The sequence below is a fragment of the Siphateles boraxobius genome, unplaced genomic scaffold (genome assembly GCF_051911475.1).
Source record: "Siphateles boraxobius isolate OS27281-9 unplaced genomic scaffold, OSU_SipBor_1 41, whole genome shotgun sequence".
NCBI lineage: Eukaryota > Metazoa > Chordata > Actinopteri > Cypriniformes > Leuciscidae > Siphateles > Siphateles boraxobius.
Genome location: NW_027509042.1, coordinates 22,626,163 through 22,649,987, shown reverse-complemented (window position 1 = coordinate 22,649,987; position 23,825 = coordinate 22,626,163). Strand labels below are relative to the sequence as shown.

The window sequence follows — 23,825 nt, the reverse complement described above, 5'->3', positions numbered from 1 at the left end:
GTCGCCCGAGAACTCTGTGAGCTCAGGGAAGAGGGGATTGTTTCTGTCTTTAACCACATTAGGGTGCTGCCCACCCGTGGGTGAGCAGCGGGGAGTGGAGAACAAAAGATTCTCCCCCGGCCCTCCACCGGGGGAAGGAGTGGTCCTGCTACCACCTCCTGAGAAACAATCATCATCCCTGAGCAGCCCGTCTCAGGAGCGCCGCTTGGCCCGGCGTTTAGCGGGGGGCGGGGCAGGAGAGGGCTGTGGCGCCTTCTTACGGCTTCCTCCGCGACCGGCCCTGGGTGGAGGCTGCTGCGTGGTCCGGGCGGGAGGGGCGGGAGCCGCAGGAGGGCGCCCTCGGCGGGAAACAGGTCGAGGCGTCTGCCCGGCCGGCAAGGTGGAGGCAGCAGCGGGCCGGCGGGGCAGAATGTGTTTGATGGCCTCGGTCTGTTTCTGGGCAGTTGAAAACTGTTGGGCAAAGTCTTCAACTGCACCGCCGAAGAGGCCGGCCTGGGACAAGGGGGCGTTAAGCAGACGGGTCCGCTCAGCGTCCCGCATGTCAGCCAGGTTCAGCCACAGATGTCGCTCCTGGACCACAGCTGTGGACATCACCAAACCCAGGGAGCGCGCGGTAACCTTCGTCGCCCGGAGAGCAAGGTCGGTCGCGGCGCGCAGCTCATCAAAGAGCCCTGGGTTTGTCCTACCCTCGTGCATGTCTCTGAGCATCTGGGCCTGGTAGACCTGCAGAGTGGCCATAGCATGCAGTGAAGCAGCCGCCTGTCCCGCCGCTCTGTAAGATTTCGCCACCAGGGTCGACGAAAATCTACAGGCTTTGGATGGGTGCTTAGGCTCGCCCCGAGAAGAAGCACTCTGAGGACATAGTTGCATGGCAACAGAGCGTTCAACCGGGGGAAGCCCAGTGTACCCACGGGCAGCTGCCTCATCGAGGGGAGGAAAGGCGGATGAGACCAGCGAGCGGTCCCGAGAAGACAGGGGGGTCTTCCAGGACTTCGAGATCTCATCATGCACATCCGGGAAGAAAGGTATTGGGGTTTGCCGAGGACGAGGGTCGGCGGCCTTACCCAAAAACCAATCGTCCAGCCGCGAGCGCTCAGGACAGGGTGGAGGCCTCCACTCAAGTCCGATGCTCGCGGCTGCCCGGGAAAGCATGGCCGTCATCTCCGGATCAGACTCGAGCACAGCCGTATGCACACCGGAAGGTGGCAGCTGTGACGAGCCCTCACTTCCAGAAGAGTCAAACCCGCCTTGTGATGCTGCAACAGACATGGCATCTTCCTCTGTAGCTTCAACTGAAGCCCGCGGGCCACCAGAGGGTAGACCCGCGGGAATCAGCAGTTCACTAGCGGGCACCGTCATTGAAGAGGGGGGCTGGGGTCGCGGACACATAGTCGGCGCCTTGTTCCAGACCGTAACCCTCAGATCACCCTGGCCACCAGCCGCAGGACGGGGGGTGGATGAGGGGACTCTCACTCTTGCGAGTTCACGGAGTCTCGACCGTAATGACGCGATGGTCATGTTCCCACAGAGAGAACATGAGTCATCCACGAGCGCTGCTCTAGCATGATCAATGCCCAAACATACTATGCAACGCTCGTGCCCATCAGAGTCCGATACCAATCTGCCGCAACCAGAAGTACACGGGCGAGACATCTTTAAAAAGACGTGCCACGTGTAAGCTCTTTTAGTGAGAGAAAACTCAAGTGTTGAAGCACCCGGGGAGAAACGCACCGACTGGCAGACCACTGCAACAGATCAGCAGGAAGCACGCTCTCGCCGTAGATCGCCGTCACACCAACACTCGAGGTACTCGTTTGTAAAGCTGACAATTCAGAGATGGCTTGTGGAGAGAAGAATACACTTGGCTCCGAAGCGAAAACATATCTGCTTGCTGCCGGCTTCCTCCTTTTATACCCACGAGGTGGGGCGGAGTTACGCCATGCAAATTCCGCAGACCCATGGCATTTCTTTGCCATTGGCTCGTTTTGTAATACTCGAAGTTGATAGGCTTTCTAAGCGAAACCCCATTCGTCGTCATCCGACGTAACTCGGAGTGACAACGAAAGGGAACTCCAGCTTTATGCGTTTGGGGCCAAGATTTTATAGGTGGAAGTGAGATGTCGGCTGTTTCCACGCATGAGGAATGCAAATGTTTCTGATGGGACTGACTGCAGTGCCACAGATCATACAATTTAATGTTCATCTTCTCAGAGGGGTAAAAAGATATTGTAATTAATCCTTTACTTGACAAATCATGCATGATTAAACTGTACTTTTTTAAAGGAAATTAATTCTTTTATTCAATAAGTATGCAATAAATTGATCAAAAGTCACAGTAAAGACTTTTTCACTGTTAAAAAAATCTATTAATCAATTTAAATAAATTATTTTTTTTCTATTAATCAAAGCATCCTGAAAAAAAGCAGGACAAGTGTTTTCAAAATTGACAGTAATAAGAAATGTTTCTTGAGCACCAAATCAGCATTAGATTGATTTCTGAAGGATCATGTGATACTGAAGACTTAAAAAAATTCAGCTTTTCCATCACAGGAATAAATAATAAATAATATTTTTAAATATATTACAATAGAAAACAGTTATTTTAAACTGTAATAATAGTTCAGTTTTACACTTTTTTCTGTATGTTTGATAAATGCAGCCTTGGTGAGCATAAGGGGAATTAAAAAATCTTACTGACCTCAAACTTTTGTACGGTAGTGTTTCATTCCTGTTTCCTTTTGTTCTAGTCACTATTTTGTTTCCATGGTTACCAATTATGTTGTTCACCTGTTCCTTGTTGAGTTCCTCATTATTTAGTGCTCTTAGTGGCTGCTTACACAACACCATTTTCAACAAAAATGGAACACATTTTTAATGCGTTTTGGCCTTTTATTTACACACCAACGGTGTTTTGGGGGCCTGAAAATGCTAACTTTTAAAAAGGATTTCAAAGTGAAAGATTTTGAAAACGATACCGTTATTGTCTCTGTGTAAACTACAAAAAAGCGAATTTGTGCAAATGGTTACATCATGCACATGCGTATTACATGTTCAGTCTAAAGGCTCGTAGTTTTTAAACACTTTAGTTTAGGGGTCCAATTCTCACTATTTACTAGTTGCTTATTAGCATGCATATTACTAGGATATTGGCTGTTTATTAGTACTTATAAGGCACGTATTAACGCTTCCTTCTGCATGACCATATTCCACATCCCATAATCCTAATACCTAAACTTAACAACTACCTTACTATTAATAATTATTGTTTATTGAAGCAAAAGTTGTAATTAATAATTAGTTAATTAATTGTGAGAACTGGACCCTAAACTAAAGTGTGACCATATTAGGTTCTGCAGTGGTGAGATTAATTGTTTTAACCTCAGGAGAGAGAAATACTATTACACAGGCAAAAATCGTCTCGGTTACATATGGTAACCATCGTTCCCCGAGAAGGGAACGGAGACGTAAGTCTAGACTGACGAATGGGGATCGCTTGCAAGAGCCTGTCTACTTTGAATGAAACTAAACAAGCCAATGCACATTGGAATGCGATAATTGCACCAGCTGCTGTGCATCGCGACGCGAGCATATCATGAGCAGCCGGTGCCTTGCATCCTTGTTTTTCTGCTGAGGAGAACCTGTGACTCAGCCGTACAGCTGAAGCTCAGCAACTATGGCGAGGGGACTTACGTCTCCGTTCCTTCCTCGGAGAACGAGGGTTACCATGCATAACCGAGACGTTCCCCTTCGTCAGTCACTACGATTAAGTCTAGACTGACGAATGGGGATATCTACCAAAACGCCATGGCTGCTGGCCCTTCCAGCACTCCGCTTGAGCCACCTGGCCTGACCGCAGTGTTGGGCAGAAGGAGGAGCTCTAAGCAGAGATGGTCAGTCACTGCTGTTCCGCATGACCCACTCAGTGTGACTTATTGGATAACGCTGGGAAAGCGTGCCCTTGAGAAAGGGAACGCTGCGGAAGCCACATCCTACCCCGGAGGGAGGCACTGTGAGGGATACACATATGGACTAGCCAAGCAGGGTAGTACAACATATGGCAGTCTCTGGGGTGGTTCCAGCCTAGTTATAGGGGGGAAAGAATACCAGTAGAAACGACAGAGCGGGCTCTGTCGAGGGAAAGACACGGGCTCGTCCGCAGAGGATCAAAGATCGGCCGTAACCCACCGCCTTTCTTGGTTACAATAAAGTAGGGGCAGTAGTACCCTGTCTTCATATCAGGTGGAGAAACCGGCTCGACCGCATCCTTCGCCAGTAGGACATCGATCTCTGCCCGCAACTCCGCACAGAAGTAAAGTGGATGCCCCTGAACTTGGGAGGGTTCCGAGCGAACTGAATCGCATAGCCTAGTCTGATGGTACGGATGAGCCAGCGAGACACCGTGCAAGCGGGACAAATGTGGGTACCGCTGGACTCCTGGGAGCAAAACAAAATTAAACAAAAGATTCTCCACCCAGTCCTTCTCCGGGGGAGGGAGAGGTGCGGACACTACATCCCGGAGAGCAACTTCCTCCATCGCTGTGTCGTCCGTCTCAGTCGCGCCTTGGCCTGGTAGACCTGCAGGAGCGCCATGGCAAGTAGGGAGGAGGCAGCTTCTCCACAGGCTGAGGAGAAGGAGTGAGGGGCCCAAGGAGACTGGCTCGGCGGGTTACCCCTCACTGTGATCTTCAAGTCACCAAGGCTATTAACCGAAGTAGGCTTCTTTTGCTGGGCAGAAGAAGCACTAGATCGGGGAGTAAGCAAAGGGGCTCCACCTCTTTGAGGTAACGGAGTCTCGACCGTAACGCCGCGATGGTCATGTTCCCGCAATGAGAACATGAGTCATCCATGAGAGCCATTTCAACGTGCCTATAGCCCAAGCACGTGATACAGCGATCATGCCCGTCAGTCGGAGTCAAATATTGGCCGCATCCAGAAACACATGATCTGAATGACATCTTGAAAAAGACGCAGACAGATCGTGTTAGCTCTTTTAGGAGTGCTCTGAGGTGCTGAAACGCACAGGGAGATAGTCGCGGCTACACACCAGGAATGCAACCCAGTGTGAGCACTCACTCTCAATCGTCACGCCCACCGAACCAACAAAGCTGTGAAAACAGCTGTTTATGCTCTTAAGATGCAGAGAGTCAGCGTCGTCACACCAACACCACGAACTAGAGATTCTTCTTGGCAGAGACTCGAAGACACTCAGTAGGTCTTTGCAGGAGACGGGAAAAGCATACACCACCAGGCTCCGAAGCGAAATACAAGGATGCGAGGCACAGCAGCTGGTGCAATTATCGCAGGCCAATGTGCATCGGCTCGTTTAGTTTCACTCGAAGTAGATAGGCTCTCGCAAGCGATCCCCATTCGTCAGTCTAGACTTACTCACTAGCGACTGACAAAGAGGAACCTGAAATACCAAGCCAAGTATTAACATCCTATATTCATTAATGGACACCTGTGGTCTCGGAAAGCTCTGGTATATAGCTGAATAACAAATAAATGGCTCCTTGTTTTCCTTATACAGGATTACGAGGTTTATCCTGGAGCCTTTCTACCAAGATGACATATAACTCTATCACTAAAATTGACAAGAGCACAAAGCCAGTTCATCAATCAACCGCAAGAAGCTCCACTGATTACATCGATATAGGGCAGTAAGTACAGTCTGACCTGTTTCTGAGTGTAGCGGGTTTGAGATGATATCTATTGGGATCATTGCATAACAACAAAGCTTTGACCTGGAGCAGAGACCCAAATAAAACAATATCAGAGAAATTAGAGAAGTGAGACCATGAACACCTGGCTGCTGTGGGAAAGCATAAGGCAGTTATTACATTCACATTATACTCTACTGATAGTGACAAAAAACTTCATAATACAACAAAACTACTTTTTAAAGGGTGTGATTTTGAGTGCACCTATGACAGATTAGTTGATTTGATTGCCTTTATGCAGTTATTATAATGCATCAAGGCTGCATTTATTTGATCCAAAATAGAGTAAAAATAGTAATATTGTGAAGTATTATTACAATTAAGGCTGAATTTTCAGCAGCCATTACTCTTCAGTGTCAACTGAATGTTACTCTTCAGAGAACATTGTAATATACTGATTTGTTGCTAACAGTCCTTATTATTATCAATGTTGAAAACAGTAATGCTGCTTAATATTTTTGTGGAAACCATGATACAATATTTTTTTCAGGATTTTCTTATAAACTGAAAGTTCAAAAGAACAGCATTTATTTAAAAAAAATTTTAATAATAAGTTTTACTGTCACTTTTGATCAATTCAGTGTGTCCTTGCCGGATAAAAGTATCAGTTTTTATTGAAATGAATCAACACTTGTACTTACTTAAGCTGGACTATGACACTATTTTCTTCTAGATTGGCTGTAAAGCAGAAACAAACTTTGTTGCATTATTTTCCTGTTATCACTGTAAAGCTGCTTTGCAACAATCTGCATTGTATAAAGTGCTAAATAAATAAAGGTTACTTGACTTATATATACTGTACATACAGTAACTTTGTAATAATTGTTTCTGTTTGTATTAGCATTTGCTAAATATGATTGTAACATGGAAACATGAATTTTATGTGAAACAATATGTATTGTGAAAAGTGCAATATAAATACATTTTAATTAGAATAAAATTAATTAGACTTAGAAGAGAACATGCAAACAAGTCTGAAAATAAAACTATATTTTGTTGGGAAAAGACAACATCTACAACCCAATATATTGGGACCCAGTTCTGGAATTCTGCACAATGAAAGGAAGATGGAAAATTCATTTAAATATGATGACACTGAATGCTCTTCATATAAAAAAAAGATATATATTTTTCAAAGGCAAAAAGAGATAAGACAGACCGAAAAGCTTGTGCATGTCATATTTACAATACAAAAGCACCTTTAGAAATGACCACTGCATCAGCAAAAACACAATTGTCCAAATAACAGCATGCCACTGTGACAACTTAATACTACTTTTGGGAAACATTGCACAAATGCCACTTTAAAAGCATCGCTCAACGAGAAAGTAAGGCTGAAATTGCCATTCAAAGCATACTGTTGTTCAAATAAGATTGTGGTTTAGCACAGTTGCAAGTTCAGTTGCATGATAAATCATTATTGTTGCACAGGCAAGGATCAGATGTCAGATGCCTGGGTATATATCCAGACTGATGAAACAGATGTTTAATGATGAAGACACAGTGAAGATGTCTGTGGGACAGCAGCACCACTAGTTCACAGTAGTTTAACTCTGGCTGTTGTCTCGACACAGTGAACGAGTCAGGAATACTTCAGTAAGGCTGGTTCTGCTGGTTTGGTGAAGTTGTTTTCTGCCAGCTGTGTCATGAAGGCATTACACTCTCACTTTCATTAAATGCATGGAAATCACAAAAGTTTTATAAAAAAGGTACAGGAGTTGTAGTCATGGAATGATGTCAAAATGCATGAATATAACAGTCACAAAAATCACCACAATCAGAGAAATCATTGTGTGCTTGGTGTGTACAGAAAAATCATATATATCCAAACCTACGTGAGTTTCTATTGCTGGTTAGATCCCAGAATGAGATGGCACAATGACATTAAAAATTTGATATAATAAAGAAACAATCAGAAGATATGCATACATTAAGGTATAAGGCATCTTGTAAATAATCATTAAAGGGTTACAATATATTATGTACCATGATCTGCAATAAAGTGTTGCTACTGTACCTATAATACACAGGGCAATAACAAGAGTCAAAGTATCCTAATGCAAATTCAGAAGTTTTTCAAGAGTGTTTTAAAGAATGGGGGTTCTGTGAAATGGGTAAAACAAACACAGTTTGGTAATATTTTACAATAAATTTTTTTTAAAAAGACGGCATATATATTTATATTAAAATAAATTTAGGCTTTTATTCATATATAAACAATCAACACGCACGTAAGTAATGGTAAACGGAAGCTTAAGCATGCTTGCTTGACGTGCGAGAACCAATGAGGTTCATTCTTGTGTAACGCCGCACGTTTGAGCTTCTGCAAGAACCAATGAGGTTCAGTGTTACACAGCATGTTTGAACTTCTGCAAGAACCAATGAGGTTTATTCTCGTGTGTTACGCAGCACGTTTGAGCTTCTGCAAGAACCAATGAGGTTAATTCTCGTGTTACGCAACACATTTGAACTTCTGCCAGAACCAATGAGGTTCAGTGTTACACAGCATGTTTGAACTTCCGCAAGAACCAATGAGGTTCATTCTTGTTTTACGCAGAACGTTTGAGCTTCCGCAAGAACCAATGAGGTTCATTCTCGTGTGACGCAACACATTTGAACTTCTGCCAGAACCAATGAGGTTCAGTGTTACACAGCATGTTTGAACTTCCGCAAGAACCAATGAGTTTTATTCTCGTGTGTTACGCAGAACGTTTGAGCTTCCGCAAGAACCAATGAGGTTCATTCTCGTGTTATGCAGCACGTTTGAGCTTCTGCAAGAACCAATGAGGTTCATTCTCGTGTTACGCAGCACGTTTGAGCTTCTGCAAGAACCAATGAGGTTTGCTCTTGTGCGTCATGTACGGATGAGCTTCTGTTTATGTTCGCTGATCAATGTTTACTATATGTGAATAAAAGCATAAATTAAATCTGTTCATCTTATATAGCGATTGAATCTCCTCACAAAATTTGGGCTAAACCTTTCAATTCATACAGATTAGTTTTAAGATCTCTTTCTGAACTTTTTTAAGCGACAAAATAGAAGTTGTGTAGACTTTCAACTAAGGGACAGAAATCTCAGGTTTAACATCTTCATCTGTGTTTCTAAGATGAACGAAAGTCTCACGGGTTTGAAAACAACATGAGGGTGAGTAATTGAACATTTAAAAAAAAAGTAATTTAATTTAAAAAAGACAGTAAAAAAAACAGGATATACTGTCAAATATTATTACAATTTAAAATAACAGTTTTCTATTTAAGTATATTTTAAAATACGATGTATTAGTGTGATGGCAAAGCAAAATTTTCTGCAACCATTACATCAAAAATCAGTTTTGATTTGGCGCTCAGGTAACAGTTCGTATTATCACAGTTTAAAACAGTTGTGTATCGCTAAATATTTCAGTGGAAACCATATTTTTTTCCAGGATTCTTTTAGGAATAGAAAGTTAAAGAGAAACAGATTTTTTTGTACAAAATGTGCTTACTGTCACTTTGATCAATTTAATGCAACCTTGCTTAATATAAAGTTGTTGTTTTTTATCTTACTGACCCTAAACTTTTGAACAGTAGTGTATTATACATACTTATCATAATTTTAAGTTGAAGTAATCAATGAATTGAACCTTATTGTAAAGTGTTACCCACATTTTGTCTGGCTGGAATAAACAACATTTCCACATGAACACATCACTTTGTATTAGGTTACTCTTAAAATGCTGATCTGCAAGTTTAGGCAGTTGTTGAACTTTTGAAACAAAGCTCCCCTGGAGAAAAAGAGAAAAAGAAAAGGGCACGACGTTGTGTGTAGTGTTTTGACAGGAGCAGTTAGCTTTGTATCACTCCATTGTTCAAAGAGTGAGTTAATGAGGGAGGGCCAGAGCAGCATTGCGTCAATGTGACGCCTCCAAAGACACCTGTTTCCTCCTCCAATGAGCACAAGCACACAAGCACACATTCATGATGCTGACATTTCACCCCTCACATCAACCTTCCACACTCCCTGTGACTGGACACCTTTAAAAGCATCAGATAGGGACAAAAGCACTGCAGATCGAGGCTCTGCTTATCTGCAGATATATATTACAGACTGCAGTCATTAAATTATCATTTCCTGTGCTTTGTGATACTAGCAAGGCTGAGAACCGCCCACCCTGACCTCACCCTTTATTTGCAGAAGACACAACCACATCAGTGGACTCCATCACAAAGCAAACAAGTCATCTGTGCTGTGCCCTAAAGCTAAAAAATCATTCATGGGTTGGTTTTGTCTTTGCGCCACAAATTATACTAGGTGCTTTGACTCTCCTTTTCATAGACAACATGAACATTTCTAGTCAGGAGATTTGTGGATACAATCAAATAATGGCTTGGGGTTTAGTTCACTTTAAGGCAAATAGGGAATGGATGTTTGAAGATCATATTCTCTCTCTAAAAAATAACAATAAAAGGAACATCAAAACACACATCAACAGTTCAAGCATCCCACTACAATATAGTGCAGGGCTTTTTATCTTTAAAAGGGTTTTCTGAAGCTGGGATGCCCATAAGCAGAGGGTCATACTTGGCATGTTCGCTGCAGTAATGCATGAGGTCTGCAGAAGCTTTAGACACCTGAAGAGAAGAGACACAAAGTGAAATTAGAGAGATTTGTGTACAAGTAAATTAACTATTAATTATTCATTGAAGTGATAGTTCATTCAAACTTGAAAATTCTGTCAATTATATGACTTTTGCTCATATGTAAAATGCAAAAAGATAATATTCCCATAATTTTGTCCATGCAATGAACATCAGTGGTGTCTAAGACAATACTGAATCCCATTGACTTTAATTGTATGACAAAAAACCACCAAGTCATTTGTCAAAATCTTTTTTTTTCCCGTTTCACAGAAGAAAGAAGTGCATACAGATTTCATTGGTAGTTTATAAAAAAAAAATCAGTCAATTATATGACTTTTGTTCTTCTGCAAAACACAATAAAAGAATAGTTCAATGTTTTTTGTCCATGCAATGATGTGTGAGCCTACAACCTACAAGCGCAGTTCTTTAACCAATACCACATTTCAAAATAAAGTCATCAAAAGTATTAAATAACTAGTCTAGGACTGTGAATTATTTCAAAATTTTTATAAAATTATTACATTTAGTCAAATTAATGGGAAAGGGACAAGGGGTTATCCAATTCCCAAGCAAAGAAATAAAATAAAAAATAGTATATATTAAACACATTTTATTTATATTATATATATATATATATATATATATATATATATATATATATATATATGTTTTTACATATATATTATATATGTGTTAAATAAAATATGATAAAATATTAAACTAATAGCCCTAAAAATAACACACATGGAAGTACAGGAATTTTCTTTTGAGCAAAAAAATTAATAAATCTGAATTAAATTCAGTTAAAATAAAATTTTACTTTTAATTTAGCTTCTTCAAACCATCCTGTTTCTAGATTAACAGCTCTGCACACTCATTTTATCAGCAATCTCATGAAGTGTTTATTTATTTTAATTTAAATTTTGTAAAAATCATGCAAAGGCTCAATTTCTTAACCATTTCACAGCATCTTTAGCATCATGAGAAAGAAATTAAACCAAGAGTGTCCAAAAGTTTCACTAACTGTGTAATGGATGGCATTCAAATATTTAATGGTACCATGTTATGCCACAGCACTTTTATTTAATGATAATGAATAATTCATTTACCTTTATTCTCTCTATGTTAGCTTCTATCCGTAGCTGTTGAACAGTCCTTCTGGCCTGGGCTATATTATTAGAGCTTTGCTTAGACGACATCTTTGATAACCTTCAAAGACCTGGATTGAAAACAAAAAAAAAAAAGTTGATATTGACATGCACTCTGCTTTGTTTCCTATGAGCAGCCAGCAACAGATCAAAGCTATATCATTGTAGTCCCATGATTCTTGAACTATACAGCAGCATTCTCATGCAAAACTTGTGCAAGACAGGAAATTTTGCATGTTAACACATTTATCTCTCTGAGGAGGCACCGAGGGTCCCTTTGACTCCTGCAGAGGGTAGGGGTGTTTAGTGCGTCAAACCCCCAGCGAGGGGCTTTTTCCCTGGGTCTGCAGCCTCTGTATTGCTTTACGACTGCAGGAGGGAGAACCAAAGCAAGCTGTGTGTGAACAGAAAACAGAAGATCACATGCTGCCAGCAGCTATTTCTCTGCAGCTACAGACTGTTCCTGCAGAGCACTCTTTCCGTTTCTAAACCATTGACACTGGTTACTCTGCCAACTCATCATGCATAGTCGTTCAAAGTCGTTGCAGTCGTTCAACGAGAAGGAGTCGTGCAATACAAATGGTAGAAAAGGAAATGGTGATAGTGAAATAGTGAGGCCGGCGGTCTCTCATTGATCAGGAGATATAGAGAGGATGGTAAGCTTTCAGTGAGAAAGCTGACCATTTGTATTGAGAAATTAATAAAACATTTTTGGTAGTAGATATCAATATCAGTGAAAATCCACAATAGCAAAACAAAAATAAATAAATATATAAAAAGGAATATAAATATAAAATCAAATAACTTATAAATTAATAATATATACAATTTTGTATATATATATATATATATATATATATATATATATATATATATATATATATATATCTATCTATCTATCTATCTATCTATATATATATATATATATATATATATATATATATATGTATATATATATATTGATAGATTAATACATTTTACAAACAACAGGTTATACTTTATTTTAAAGGCCCAGCCCTTAAGTGCCTTGAAGAGCACAGCATTATTCAATGTGTTGACCAAATTCTCATTGAAACAGGAAGACAGGGTGGGACATATCGAACAGCCAATAGGGTTTTGTTTATATCACAGCTTGGTAAAGCCACTGTTTCCTCCTAATCTCAAACCGTTTCACCTCCTAATCTCCTTCATCGCTTTAAAATATAGCATTCTGTACAGAATTCAAATGGGTCAGATACGTTTTGTGGTCTGCGCCGACTCGCTCATATGATTCGCTCTGTGCTATCTTGTCTCTGGACCAGAGCTGCGACGATTCACGTGACACTATAGTGAAACCAGACTTCATTCACCCCAATGGAAAGCAAATTTACACTGTCTGGATTTTTCCCTATCGCCTATTTATAGTGTGCTATGTGCCATTCACCATGTAGAAAATTGTAAATCTGTGAACAAGTGACCGATTTTAGCTGCAGCTTCATTGCTATTTATAATGCGGGATGCTTTAGATTCTAGAGAGCGATTGGACAGAAAATCTGATAAGAAGCTGAAGTGCAGAGTGATGTCATCAAAATCATTTATCCATATTGGCGGAAGTGAGAGACTGTACGTTTTGAATGCTCATTTATTCTAAATGTGAATTTTGTCATTGTTTTGGAGCACACTACCTTATAGATAATAGTAACATGCTAAAAGCCAAAAAACGTCAATTTTGATTTCATGGTGACTTTAAGGTGTCATTGTTTTAGTGTAAGTATATACTTAATTACTGAGTAATATTAATTAATAACATGTATACTTGCTAGATGGTTAGGGTTAGGAATAGGAGTAGGGTTTGGTTTAGGGTTTGTTGCATGTAATTATGCATCATTTTCTGTTATTATTACAGTAAGAACATGCAACATATGTAGGGAATAAAAAAATGTAGCGTAAAATTTGTAAAGTATTTCGATTCAAGTAAAATTCATTGTAAATATTCAAGAAAACAGTCAAGAAATAAAGATCAAATAAAAAATAGTGTATTGTCTTATCTTTTTGTTAGCTTTTACTGTAAACAGAGCCATTGATAAGTATGTAAGTGTTTTTGTTTTCTCTGTTCGTGTCTGATGTAGACACCGTGTAAGTGTCAGTTTTGACAACAGGGGAAATGTTTATTAGAGTGGCTTCCATATTGCTACATGGTCAGCCTAATAATCTCTAGCACAACAAACCCTTATATCCTACTTCCTGAGAAGCCCAGACACCGCTTTATCAAGAATTCAGAGGAAGAGTGTATGGCTGTCTCCCGTTCCACCGGCACATGGCTGCTATCTCTACACGGAGGTCTGTGTTGGGAGGTGACCTTATCTGGTCGCACACCAGACATAGCTAGGGGTTAAGAGGCTACTTGTTAATGTAGTGACATAATTACTGTGAGACAGAGGCTGTAGTAGCTCACAAGCCCTGAGGTCAAGGGGCCATCCATACATTACGGTCCAGAGAACACACTACTTAGTTGCAGCTTAACAAGTATAGACAAAACATGACGCCTCTACCAATAGCAGTTTACTAATGATGACATTTTCAGGACAATAAAGCATCCCAGGTTGCTAATTTTAGATGAATCAAGAATTGCTCAAATCAAACAGGTTAAATTGTTGGCATGCATGTCTTTTGTTTAAAGCTGCAAAATGACAAAATTGATCAACAATGCATGTCTTCATTTATTTATGAATCTATACAGCGTACATTTGTAATTGAAAGAAACAACACTAAAGAATTAAAGAAACAATGATGATAATTGTGGTTAGTACGAACTGTAAAAAGTCAGAACTGTATTTCAGAACTGTCAGAAAAGCACTTTAAAAGATTTCATTCGGACTAAAACAATAATTCTTCTCCTTTATTGTTTGATTTAGTCTGAAACTAAAAGACCTAGACAATATGATTTGTCCAAGGACAGATTTTGTTCATTTGATCCCAGTCAAGGTTGAGTAAGAATGCAGCTCTGTGAAAGGGCACAGTGTTCCTGTGAGGTAACGGTTCATTCGCTTAGAGTGGCTTCTTAGGGACAACGAGTCAATTTTCTGCAGACGCAGCACAGAGAGGAGAACTGTGACGCAGACATACATGGCTCAAGAGCTGTGCCAATCAAACTCCATTCACTACTCGCACACTGGTGATCTCTGACTTATCAGGTCGATTGTTGTTCTCATCCACTCACACCATCCAAGCAGAGGTTCACGTGTGGAGACAGAATCAAGATTACAAAATGATTAAACGCCAAAACCAACGCCAAGCAAGCCTTCCAAGAGGCCGCATCCGTTTCATTAACCCACTCACTCCTCTCCCTGCACTATAAATGATTAAAGATGTGTATGAATGTATAAATAGCAAAGGAACAGGAAGCGGGGGCGTCTGTGTGCCTGGACTCAGCAGAGAAAGGGCTCGCTAATAACTGCATATCCTGACTCACGGGATTTCATTTATTCCTCTCACGTTTGCCCCGATAAAACTCTTCTTTTGCTCTAGAACTTGTCCTTTCTGTACTGGGAAGTCGGTATGTGATATTACCATCACTATAGTGCTGTTAGCGTATGCTCTCTACTGTCTACGTAACAGTGACTTTGAATCATCCAGCAGGCAAACCGCTGGCTTAAATGTGGAGTGGACATAGGATTCCAGTATAGCTGGCCACTGAGGAGAGAGGACACTCAAAGTACACTGAGCTGTGCCGCACGGCTCATCTGGATGTCTCGACTGTAATTACAGCTTTAGAGACAGAGACCCAAGAGTCAAGCACACTCCAAAAGCTCAGGGTGACGCCGCACCATTCAGTCTTTTGTTAAATCTCTCCCCTCTGCCCTCGCTGTGACCCTGCCTCCAAAAACAACTGTGACATTTCAAGAGTGAAGGCCTGTTCACACCAACACAACACTTTTGTTTGGCATGCAATTTGTCTGTTCAGACCAATGCAGAAAACAAAACGCAAGATGGGATGAATGTAAGTACAAATTCACTCTCTTATTATACAGCCATACTGATATATAATGACAAAATATTGACCAACACTGTAAAAAAAATGTTGTTTCAACTTAAAGAAAGTGAGTGTTAATTTTTGCCTTAAAATTTTAATTTAAGTCAACTTGAAATGTGAAGTTGTACTATGTGACAACTTGAATATTTGAGTTGACAAAACTCAGAGTTGGCAGCAACAATTTTTTACAGTGAAATTGCACAGACCTACAAACACAGTAAACCTGTTTTATTTTCAGAGTTTTTCCATGAATCATGCAGCCCTATTAGAATAACTCTCCGTAAATAAAAAATAAAAAATCCTTCACATTGACGTCATGCAAATATGTTTGTGTCTTTCTGAACAGGTGCATTAACAGCCCATTATACCAATTCAAATATTTGTCGCATTGAATTTTAATTGTAAAATTGGATTTTAATTGTAAAAGCAGATATTGCATTGTATAGCTGGTGTTCATCTATAGATAGATGTGGAGGTCAGGAGGGGTTGGGGATGCTTGTTTGTCTTGCAAACGTATAGAAAGAGTGTGAGACAGCGAGTGAGAGGAGAAAATGAGAGGGGACTGTAACTGGCTTTGAAGTGTCTGACTCAAGCTGAATCACTAACAAACAACAAGAAGAGGAAACTAGGTGAGACCACCAAAAGGCAGGGTACAGACCACCTTGGGGCCCAGAGCAATACTGCTTCTGACTGAGCTGCCCACTGGGCCACCCACACCTCTGCAGACGGGCCGCTCCTCCCTCCCGCTCTGGCACTGTTGTTGGCTGCTGGATCTCAGCCAGAACCAGACGGCTCCAGCCATCAGCCCACTCTCTGATGTAGCACTCCAAGAATAACAGTGCGCTGGGATACTGAGACCACCACAGCGACAGCACAGAGAGCGGGAAATGACTTTCAAATCTGTTTTACAAATTGTAAATTAATTTTTTTAATTTTCTGAAGAACACGTGTGTCGCTGCAATGCTAGGGTGGTCTTCATGGTTAATAAGGGTTGATGTGGTTACAACGGTATTATGGGTAGTTGCTAGGGCCTTGCTAGGTGGTTGCTAACTGGCGTTAGTCAAAAAAGTCCCCCCCAAGTTTCAAAAAATGCTTGGGTCCCTCCGTTAAGTTAACTGTCTGTTTAAATCACAAAAGTAATAGCATCTTCTTAATAACCTGCATGATTTAAGGAATCGAATGTAATTAAATAAAATGATATTATGGCAAGCAAGGGCAAGAAAACACATTTCTTATTAAACCTTGTGGATAGCATACATAAACACGTACAATGGGACTATTATAGTCTGATTCACAGTACAATTAATTAATTGCTAGACTTAATTATGCCACAATGTTGTGGCATAAATGTTAATAAATTAATTAATTGTGTCAGATTAGTTATCGAACTGAATTGGTCAGCACTGAATGAAGTTGTTTAATTAATCAACATTAAAGGAATATGTGGCGAACAGGACGGCCGAGGGACGTGAGAGAACGGCGCGAGGCCGGTGGTGCGATTGCTAATGAGCAGCACCTGTGAAGCACACCGGTCTCGCATCTCTCACGGAGGAGCGGAAGCATAAAGGGGGAGCGACGACGTTGATGATCGAGAGAGGAACAGGCCTGTGTTTTAGTTGTGTTTGGTTTTTGTGTTTTATTTTAGCCAGCAGTCGTCCGCGAGGGGCTGCTGGCAGTTATGTTTATTTTCGGTAGCCAGCAGTCGTCCGCGAGGGGCTGCTGGCGGTATTTTGGTTTGTTTGTTTTATTTTAAATAAAGTAGATTTTGATTGTTCGCCGGTTCCCGCCTCCTTCTTCCCTGAACATTGTTACACTGGTGCCGAAACCCGGGAAGACGGAGGAACGCGCTGTCAGAGAGTCCTCGCTGCTGTGGGGAATCCGCGCTGCCATCGAGCATGGTGCGCGAGTCGCCACCGCTCGCCGTGGGCCGGAGCCTGCTGCCATCCGCCAGAAGGGGAGGAGCAGGGAGCGGGGAACTCGCGGCCATGGACGCTCGAGGCGGTGCGTTGGAGTGAGTTGCCGGGGGGACGGTCGAGCTCGCTGCCGGTCGCCTGGGAGTTGGAGGGGCGCCTGACGTCCGGGAGGGAGCGGGGGAGTCGCCGCCGCTCGCCGTGGGCCGGAGCCTGCTGCCATCCACCAGTGAAGGGGAGGAGCAGGGAGCGGGGGACTCCTGCCGACTGCCCTAGGAACCCAAGGAGCCGTCGCCGTCCACCGGGCGGCGGAGGAGCGTCGAGCCGTCCACCGAGGGCTACCCAGCATCACCGCCAGGCACCGCGGAGGAGATCGCCCAGCTGGTGGGGGACCAGATGGCAGCGCGTTGTGGGAACCGGACCAAATTTTTTTTTCCTCTCTCCCCTCTCTCGATCTGTCGCTCCTCATGCTTCCGTCTCCGTTTCCCTCGGCTTGTCGGTCCATACCCCCCAGGGATCGCCGCCGCCGGGGGGGGGGAGTAGGCACAGGCTCGTGGGTACCCCCCGGCCTGTGAGGGGCGATGGGGGTATGTGGCGAACAGGACGGCTGAGGGACGTGAGAGGACGGCGTGAGGCCGGTGGTGCGATTGCTAATGAGCAGCACCTGTGAAGCACACCGGTCTCGCATCTCTCACGGAGGAGCGGAAGCATAAAGGGGGAGCGACGACGTTGATGATCGAGAGAGGAACAGGCCTGTGTTTTAGTTGTGTTTGGTTTTTGTGTTTTATTTTAGCCAGCAGTCGTCCGCGAGGGGCTGCTGGCAGTTATGTTTATTTTCGGTAGCCAGCAGTCGTCCGCGAGGGGCTGCTGGCGGTATTTTGGTTTGTTTGTTTTATTTTAAATAAAGTAGATTTTGATTGTTCGCCGGTTCCCGCCTCCTTCTTCCCTGAACATTGTTACAGAATAGTTCACCCAAAAATCTTTCGAAATCACGGATATACATATATATTTCCGGAGGGGAACTCACGGTTTCAAACGATATATATACATATGTGTGTGTGTGTTATTATGAGCAATAGAAATAATGATGCTTGCTTTAGCAAGCACCACTAATAACAACCCCCACTGACTTTAGGCATAAAAAAATTTTAAGAATGCGGTTCTACTATGTGCTCTCTGCCGCACAATTTCTTGGTTTATAGACTACAGTACTCCTTTCAAATTAACATTATTCAAATTCACATGAAGGACTAGGAGGTTGTTTTTTTTTACAAGACTTGAGGAGAACTATGTATACAGCTGCGTTTCCAATGCTCAGAAAGGAATTTGTCGGCTGGTCCTACCTCACGAGAGCCCTTGACCACAGTGACAGCCCAAGTTTGACTGGACCACCATCGTTAGGACAGAATCCAGCAAGTATGCACATTAAGTGTTCAGCATTCTGAACATAACGTCTTAAGATGTACATCAATTGAGCACTGTGTTCCTAAATGACTGGGTGGCGGCGTGGGTTACAAAGTTCTAAGAAGAACAAGCTATTTTTTATCCCCTGTCCCACTGTGTTCTTTTGGCAGGTCTGTTATCTCTCCTTCACACGGCCTGATTGCTAAGCGACGGTTGTGCCTAAAATTGTGCCTTGTGCTGCTGTAAGACGATAAGGCCGTTGAGTCCTGGACGCACAGTGCACAGAAAGGACAATGAAGACTGTGCTATCAAAGAACCGCCGCACTCCAGCTTGTAAAGTAGGAGATAGCTTATGGCTAGACAGCAAAACATAGTAGGCAGAGGTAACCAGTTTAACAAAACCCTCATGGGAGCTAATCTCAGAGAGCCTGATGTTATCAGACAGCCATGAAGCATGGGGAAGAAGGGAGACAGCCTCTTTCGCAGTGATGCAAGGGCTTTGGGAAATGAAAGAAGGGGGTGAGGAGTGTTGACAGAGGTGTGCGTGCATTTGTTTGATTGAGAGATGGGAGTCACAAAAAAGCCCACATAAAATTGGCAAACTGCAGCAAACGCTTAAACGCTGACTATGAAGGTAATTCTATAGATAAGAGGACATTAAGATACTTGATTATGACAGACAGAAGATGACAGATTGCTGAGTGAATGCCTTAGAGGTGTAAAGTAGCCTAGGTACTCAACAAAGGTTGTTTTATTTACAGTGTGTACTCGGGACATTTAGTCTGTGAGTCATAGGCTGATAGTTTCTCCCATGTCTCCAGAGTGTCTCGGACTGAAGGAATGAAGACAAGAGGTGAAATGCAAACGCACACCTACATCCCTGAAACATCCGGGACAGTAAGGCTCGAACGGCTCATACACAGTATGGCAATGTCATCATGTCTAATTCAGATAATATATGGCTGTTTTTTCCCCCCTAGCTTTCACACTGCCAGTGTTTGGGAACTACATTTACTTCCTGTTTCTGTTGACAGAAGAAAAAATCTCATAGCATTATTCATGCAATCTATCTAGAGCCATCTAGTCACCCCAGAGCTGCATTAAACAGTCCGTGTATCTAAATGGCATTTCAGATGCAGCTTCTGCAGTGTAATGATGGATTTTGTTGACTGATTTCAGTTGATTTGTAACAGCTCCAGCGTCTTATTATTCTAATTTAATTTGTTGATTAAATGTAAACATTTGGCATAAGATGACGCATACTTTCAATAAGGTTATAAATAATTGCCATTATAAAGGTAACAATCCTGTGGAAATTCACGTAAGAGGGCAAATATCACCCATTAATAGGAAAGTTAAATTCTGTCTGAACTAACCACCACACAAAGCATTGTGAATCAACTGTCAGGCCTAAACCAGGCAATGTACCATCACAAAAATACACTATATCATCTATATACACTATCACAATATATCGTCTCATTAGTGACAAAATCCCAGAAAATATTAAGAATTTTTTTTTGTCAATATCGTTTTTTTGTAATAGTGACAGTAAGTAATATCAAATATGGTGACGTTCATAAAACTGGAAGGTCTCATTACATTTTACATGACAAATATCAGTCAAGGTGCAAATTCATCTATCAGATTAGGGATGTCAGTTTACATAAATTCCCATAATCGATTGTTGTTTAAATTAACAATCAATTAATTGATTAATTATTAACCTTAACTTCTTAAATCTGAAGTGGGGGGTGCTACTAAGTTATTAACAACCACCTGCTTAAAAGTGCAGTAAGCGATTTCTGAGCAAAACTGCTGATATTTGAAATCACCAAATTAAACACGCCCCATGCCCAAAAGGATCACACACCAATCTTCATAGTTTTGCTCCCAAATTCACAAACATGCTATATAACACAGGCACCTCCCTCCTAATGAGTGTATACACCCCTTACTGCTAATTGGCTACAAGTGTGTTTTGGTGCTCGGTCCGATCCACCTTGAACAGCGTTTCTCGGAAATCGCTTACTGGACTTTTAACCAACACCAAATAGGTGTCGTTTTAAAGCTAAGAAGCTTGGCTTTACAGTGATTGTCATTATGGAATATGACCATCACTTAACAAGTGCTTTTAAATTTGCTGACATATTAGAAGTGCTCTATTTTCATAGTGTGAAAAAATAACTGCTTTACATGAAGTACATAACAGTATCATATATTGTTGAAAAGGTTTCAACTTTTAAAATACAACAAGCATATTAGTTTCAGTTAGATACCAAACTATACCAAGTATTTGTATGAAAAAACAGAGTCGACACACGTGTAAAGAATTTGATGCTTTTAAGCCATATTTCGGTTTGTAACTTTGCAAAACATAGTAAACCATAGATCGCATATCTTTATTTAGAGCATGTTGTCTCAAATGAGCCCAAACATAACATAAGACAATGCGTAGATCACAGAGTGACATGAAATGCTGCTTGCCAAAGCTATAGGACTTCCGGGGTCTGATCGTGCCACGATCATGACGTAGTGTTTTTCAACGTCATTTGAAAGTTCAACCAATGGAAACTTGATTTTGGGTATGGTGGGTGAGTTTAGTGGTAAAAGATGATGTGTTGAGACTAATAGGACACTGTTTCTCAGCTGAAATACGCTTGGATTGGTTTGCTCAGCTTGACAGGTTTTGATTTATCATGCGTCATAGAATAGGAGCGCACAGCTGAAAGAGCGCTGGAAGATCATCACTCATCAACCAGTATCTTGTTACTTGTTCTTGTATGTACTTTTATTGTGGTGTTTACACAAGTAGCTCATATGTTCACCAAAATCACTTTTTTGGTGGGTTTTTTGGACCCTTGGTTTATTATGTTTTGAAATATGTGTGTCGGTGATGAGTGAATTATATCAGTAAATCAGTGATGTGTGAGCTTGTATCTGCCCCTACAGTTAGAATCCTTACATGAGATCTTAATTAAGCAAGAGTAGCTGAGTGAGAGTTTATAAAACTGATGGGAGCATCTCCAGTGCAGTTACCTTTAACACGCTAGACACGCAAGTGCAGTACAGAGTGGCTCACTCGCACTGTATGATGTGAAAGACAACTAATTTTCCAGTATGGTTCTGTTCACAGAGCAGGAGTTCGCTGAGAAAATGGTTAGGAGTCCTGAAAATGTACAGGTGAGTGTTTGGTTATATAATGCAGTTTTCACTCCTGTAAATAACTGAACTGTGAGTGAACAACCCTATTAAAGGGATAGTTCACCCAAAAATGAACATTCGGTCAGTATTGTTGTTCCAACCCCGTTAAGACCTTCGTTCATCTTCGGAACACGAATTAAGATATTTTTGATTAAATCTGAGAGCTTTATCACTCCTCCATTAGTCAGTTAACTTAGTATGATTGCATAGAGCAACGTCACACGTGGGCTCACTATTGGCCGACGCTGGTCATGTGGGTGATGCGTGTGACGTACAACAACAGAAGCTTACGCTGTTAAACTAGTGAACTGACTCGAGGCCCACAGAGAAGGAAATGATTAGTTTAAATAAAGTTTTTATTTTTGGTTTTTTTTGCGCACAAAAAGTATTCTCGTCGCTTGATAAACTTAAGATTGAGCCACTGTAGTCACTTGGACTATTTTAACGATGTCTTTAATGACTTTTCGAGGCCAGCAAGTTCAATCCCTGAAGAAGCCTATGGACTAGTATGAAGGAGTGATCCAGCTCTCAGATTTCATCAAAAATATCTTAATTCGTGTTCCGAAGATGAACGAAGGTCTTACGGGGTTGGAACAACATGAGGGTGAGTAAATACTGACAGAATTTTTATTTTTGGGTGACCTATCCCTTTAAGGATTCCAAGACAGAACTGACAACCGTATTCTGCTGCTGTGTGAACGTGGCCTATGTTCACACAGCTAGTGTTTTGGATTGACTACCACATTTACTAACAGGTGTGACTCATTAATTGTCCTGTTCATGTAACAACTTACAGCAGTGGCTTGAATACTGTACATATGAACAGATAAATTATCAAGTCAAGCCGCTTTTTAATATTAATGATACAGGTGTGAATAACACCACTATTTAGAGTAATTGTGATTAAAATAAATAGCAAAATTACATGATCTGATCTTATATGGTCCACAGGGCACAGGCATATACTTCAAACCATCAGGTTCATTTGCGAAGAAGAGCGGTGCTGAAGCACAACTTAAATGACAACATCTGTGGCATAAGAATATATGTGGCCACAAAAAATACTTTCGACTCGTCCATCCTTTTCTTAAAAAAAAAGCAAAAAAATGTAGGTTACAATAAATGAAAATAAATGGGGCTCACGTTTGGAAGAAAGCAGAAATGTGAAGCATATAATTTCTCCAAATAACGTTATTTCTTCTGTTGGTTATGTTTCTGTGTTGACATTTTAAAGAAGCTGTAACATTGGACAACATAACACAAAAGGTTAATAGGTGTTCATTTTCAGACTAAAATCATGTTAATACGCTTACATTATTCATCTCTTGATACGATACAATGTTTCAATAAAATGCTTTGCTTTTGTTAAAAAAGTATAAATTAATTTTGGTTTTAAATAATATTGTGCCACAGATGTTGACAATCGAGTTTTAACTTGTACTGGACCTGGATTTTTCCCTTAATAACTTCTCAGTAACAACTCCTCACACATTTCTTGAGCTGGTTTGCACACAACTCTGCAAAATGCAATGCAGACGGGACAGGAGAGAGACTTCATAGACACCGGCTTCACTTTCAAGTGTATGAGCGCTCGCCACATCTGCACAGCAGAACGAGGGCCAAAAGAGAGAATCGCCATCAACTGAGCGGCGAGGAAGGATGTTTGCATTTGGGATGGGCAGCCCTTTCTGAGGTATGGCGGGACAGGAAATGGGGCAGAACAGTAAGGAGAGTTCAGTCAGGAACAACCAGATGCAACATCAATGAATGAACCCACCATCTGCTTCTATTAATACACCAGAATGGCATA

General features: G+C 41.4%; 1 protein-coding gene across 2 annotated transcripts in view; it reads right to left on the bottom strand.

Annotated features, from left to right (window-relative positions):
* Window positions 1–6,822: 6,822 nt before the first annotated feature.
* Window positions 6,823–23,825, bottom strand: part of gng12b (guanine nucleotide binding protein (G protein), gamma 12b) — a 71,098-nt gene continuing 54,095 nt past the window's right edge. For both annotated transcript variants that reach the window (XM_077198946.1, XM_077198945.1), the window contains exons 2-3: window positions 11,447–11,556; window positions 6,823–10,328 (exon numbers count right to left, since the gene is read on the bottom strand). In XM_077198946.1, coding sequence (XP_077055061.1) covers window positions 10,203–10,328; window positions 11,447–11,536 — 216 coding nt within the window. In that variant the 5' untranslated portion in view covers window positions 11,537–11,556 and the 3' untranslated portion in view covers window positions 6,823–10,202. The remainder of the gene's footprint in view (window positions 10,329–11,446; window positions 11,557–23,825) is intronic.